Source organism: Microtus ochrogaster, chromosome 18 (genome assembly GCF_000317375.1).
Source record: "Microtus ochrogaster isolate Prairie Vole_2 chromosome 18, MicOch1.0, whole genome shotgun sequence".
Taxonomy (NCBI): Eukaryota; Metazoa; Chordata; class Mammalia; order Rodentia; family Cricetidae; genus Microtus; species Microtus ochrogaster.
The window spans coordinates 14,219,108-14,222,041 of record NC_022020.1 but is presented as its reverse complement, the minus strand read 5'-3'; the positions used below and the strand labels follow the sequence as shown (position 1 = coordinate 14,222,041).

General features: G+C 43.0%; 1 protein-coding gene across 8 annotated transcripts in view; it reads right to left on the bottom strand.

The window, feature by feature from the left end:
• The window catches only part of Dtna (dystrobrevin alpha), a 370,950-nt gene that overhangs the window by 29,419 nt on the left and 338,597 nt on the right, over positions 1-2,934 (bottom strand). For all 8 annotated transcript variants that reach the window (XM_026783424.1, XM_026783428.1, XM_026783427.1 and 5 more), the window contains one exon: positions 2,807-2,920. In XM_026783424.1, coding sequence (XP_026639225.1) covers positions 2,807-2,920 — 114 coding nt within the window. The remainder of the gene's footprint in view (positions 1-2,806; positions 2,921-2,934) is intronic.

Genomic DNA, 2,934 nt, shown 5'->3' with positions numbered 1-2,934 from the left:
CTTGCAGTTTCTGGCAAAACATCTTGTTTGTTCCTGTGCTCGTTCTGCCCACCCTGGTGGTTAGCTACAGGGAAGTTGTTTGCTCTGTCTTGAACCTGGCAATTTCCCACCTGCATGGGGGATTTCCACTGTGCAGCAATTAGGTATATAAGGTTTTCTCTAAGCTTGAATAAATGCCATTACACATTCTCTCTTCATGAATGGCCCACATCTCTTGTGTTCTTCAATCTTCAGCCCCTTGCCTGACTCACGGACTGTCCCATAGCGCAGGCACTACACTAGGTGTCGGTGTATCTGTGCAATCTCCAAGTTCTGGAAATGCTTAGACTGAGCAAGAAGGGGTAACTGATGTATGTGGCAGGTGGCACAAATATCTAGAGAGGACAGTTCTTCCATCAAGATAAAGAAATATATAGACTATAGTAGCAGACTATAAACCAGCTAGGTACCAGTTGACAAGAAGTGCCAATGGCAAGGAAGTTCCTTGTGATTCTAGATTCCGTAGGAAGTAAGGCTTTGTGCTCAGCTGAGGTCATGAGGTGTCCACCTTTGGTGCACAGGATGGCTGTTAAAACTCTGCCTGTTCTGTGATGGCTCCCTGGTGGATGGGGAAATATCAGCTGGAAAAACATCTCAATGACCCGGGCTCATCCTGCAAACTTTATAGTATGTCTCCCACGTGAAACAGAACATTTTGAGAAGCAAAAGCAGTACAGGACAAGCATCAAAACTACTTATGAAAATTCCTTTTCCAAATCTCTCAGGATGACCAGTAGAAGAGACATATGTGACATTTCAGGCAGACGCAAGTGCTACCCTGATCCTGGCAGAGCAATGACCATTCCATTTCCACACGACTGTCAAGAAGTCATTTGTTTTTAAAATGTATTTGATGAAGATGATAAGAAACGCCACCGCCTTTCTCTTTTATCCATTTCCATCTCTTCTAGGACATAGTGTGTAGAGCGTGTAAGAATTTATATTGGTCAGAATAGAAAAGACTCAAAATTGAAACCAGAGAGATATCTGGAAGATTCTGGAATAATTTGTTTCCATTAATTAAGTCATTATGCTGTTAATAAATAAATTGTCAATTATAATTAATTATTGATTGAATTATATAATTATTCCAACATATAAGGCAACCACTCTACATGAAGCAGCATCTGTAAATTTTGTCAATCTCCTTTCAAGCAAAGCCTTGATAGGTCTGCTGTAGTCATAGGCATGGGAAAGGCAGGGCCTGCAGCCTGGGCCAGCTGGGCTATAGGGCATCTCTGGTGTTCTTGTGTCTGAAGAGCTGAGAAGCAACCCTGGTGGAAGGCAGCAGGGACTTTATAACAAGGGCAGGAGGGACCTAGTAAATTTTGCTTTTGTTTGGAGGAAGAAAAGAGACTTCATTTTGATGAGTTTCTGCTCCTGTACTCACTACAGAAACTATACATCACAGAGTTATAGGAGCACATGGAGTAGATACACACATAAACAGAAGGATAAGAACATGAAATTCTCCATAGCCAAAGCTTCCTTGTGAAAGATAAGTATGGTCTTCGTTGAGGGAATTTACTTCTCTGTTATTGTTTCATAAATACACCTGAATACTTGTCATATCCAAGGCATCGTGCCAATTCAGTTTCAGGAGAAGAACCTACAATAATACCTGCATTTTGTAGCACAGCAGTAGTGCGACCAACTGCAGCCTTCATCCAAGACAGAATACTGTAGTTTTCTGCCTGAGAAGGCTGTGCACTCCAGAAAGTAGTCGTGACCTCTCACAGTCCCTCCCAACTCAGATGTCCAGGGGTGACAGACTAGACAAGATGAGGTTTCCCCATCCATGGAAGAACACACATACAGCCCCTGTTTTAAAAGAGATGCTAGGGCTCAGACCCCAGTACTCATGTGTACTGTGTAAGAGTTCTACCAGGGAGCTAATTGTGTCATCTTAAAAAAAAATCAAGACAAGGTCCCATTATGACCTAGGCTAGTCTTAAACACATGGTCCTTCTGTCTCAGCGTCTATATTGGCTAGGATTACAGACCACAAAGCATGACTCTTTGGAAGACATGATTTAGAGAAAATCAGATTCTGTTTTGTGGGCTATTTATAAATCTCTTGATTTAGAAACCTGCAATGTTTATTTAGCTGCTTATGTGTTTGGTTTTAATGTACATAGTCTGAGAGAGCAAATGACTAAAAACAGCCAAGTGGAACATTTATTTTTTCCTGTGAAGATATTTTGCTTTTGATCTAAGGAACACATTGTCAGTATCTGTGTGTCTAGTTAAAAAAAGAGTAGTTTTCTCAAAGTTGCCCAAATTTCAGTGATCAAGTGTGATTTATTGGAATGATTAGTAGCTATGCTGGTTCAGTGCTGTGTAAAGGGCTAGCTCTGCCATTGGTGCTAAGGAGCTCAGCCCTGGGGCTGGGCCATGGCTCGGCATGTAAAGCTCTTGTCACACAAGCACGAGAGCCAGATATAATAATCTCAGCTCTTACATAAAAGTCTGGTGGGCATGGTGCCCCACTGGTAACCTCAATACTCTTCAGGCAAAGCCAGGGCATCCTGGGAGCAAGCTGGCTGGGCACAGCAGCCCCAGCGGTGAGCTCTGGTCAAGTGAGGAACACTTCTGCCATTCGTAAGGCAGGGCATGATGGAAAGATCCCCGACAACTAAGCTCAACCCCCCCACAAAGGCACCCATAAACAATATATATGTATGTATGCATATAGACCCGCCCACAAGACACATTAAAAACATCTCTAACATTATGTTCCCTGGGGAAATATGGGTCTTCCTTTTACCTGAGGAGTCGCAGTTCTGCCAGCAAGGTTGGGTTCTGTTGTGCCTTCTCCGGTGTGGGCTGAGAAGCTTGCTCATGCTCTAGCCGAAGTCTCTGGATCTCTTGTAGGATTTCTCTTGGGAAAGAAGA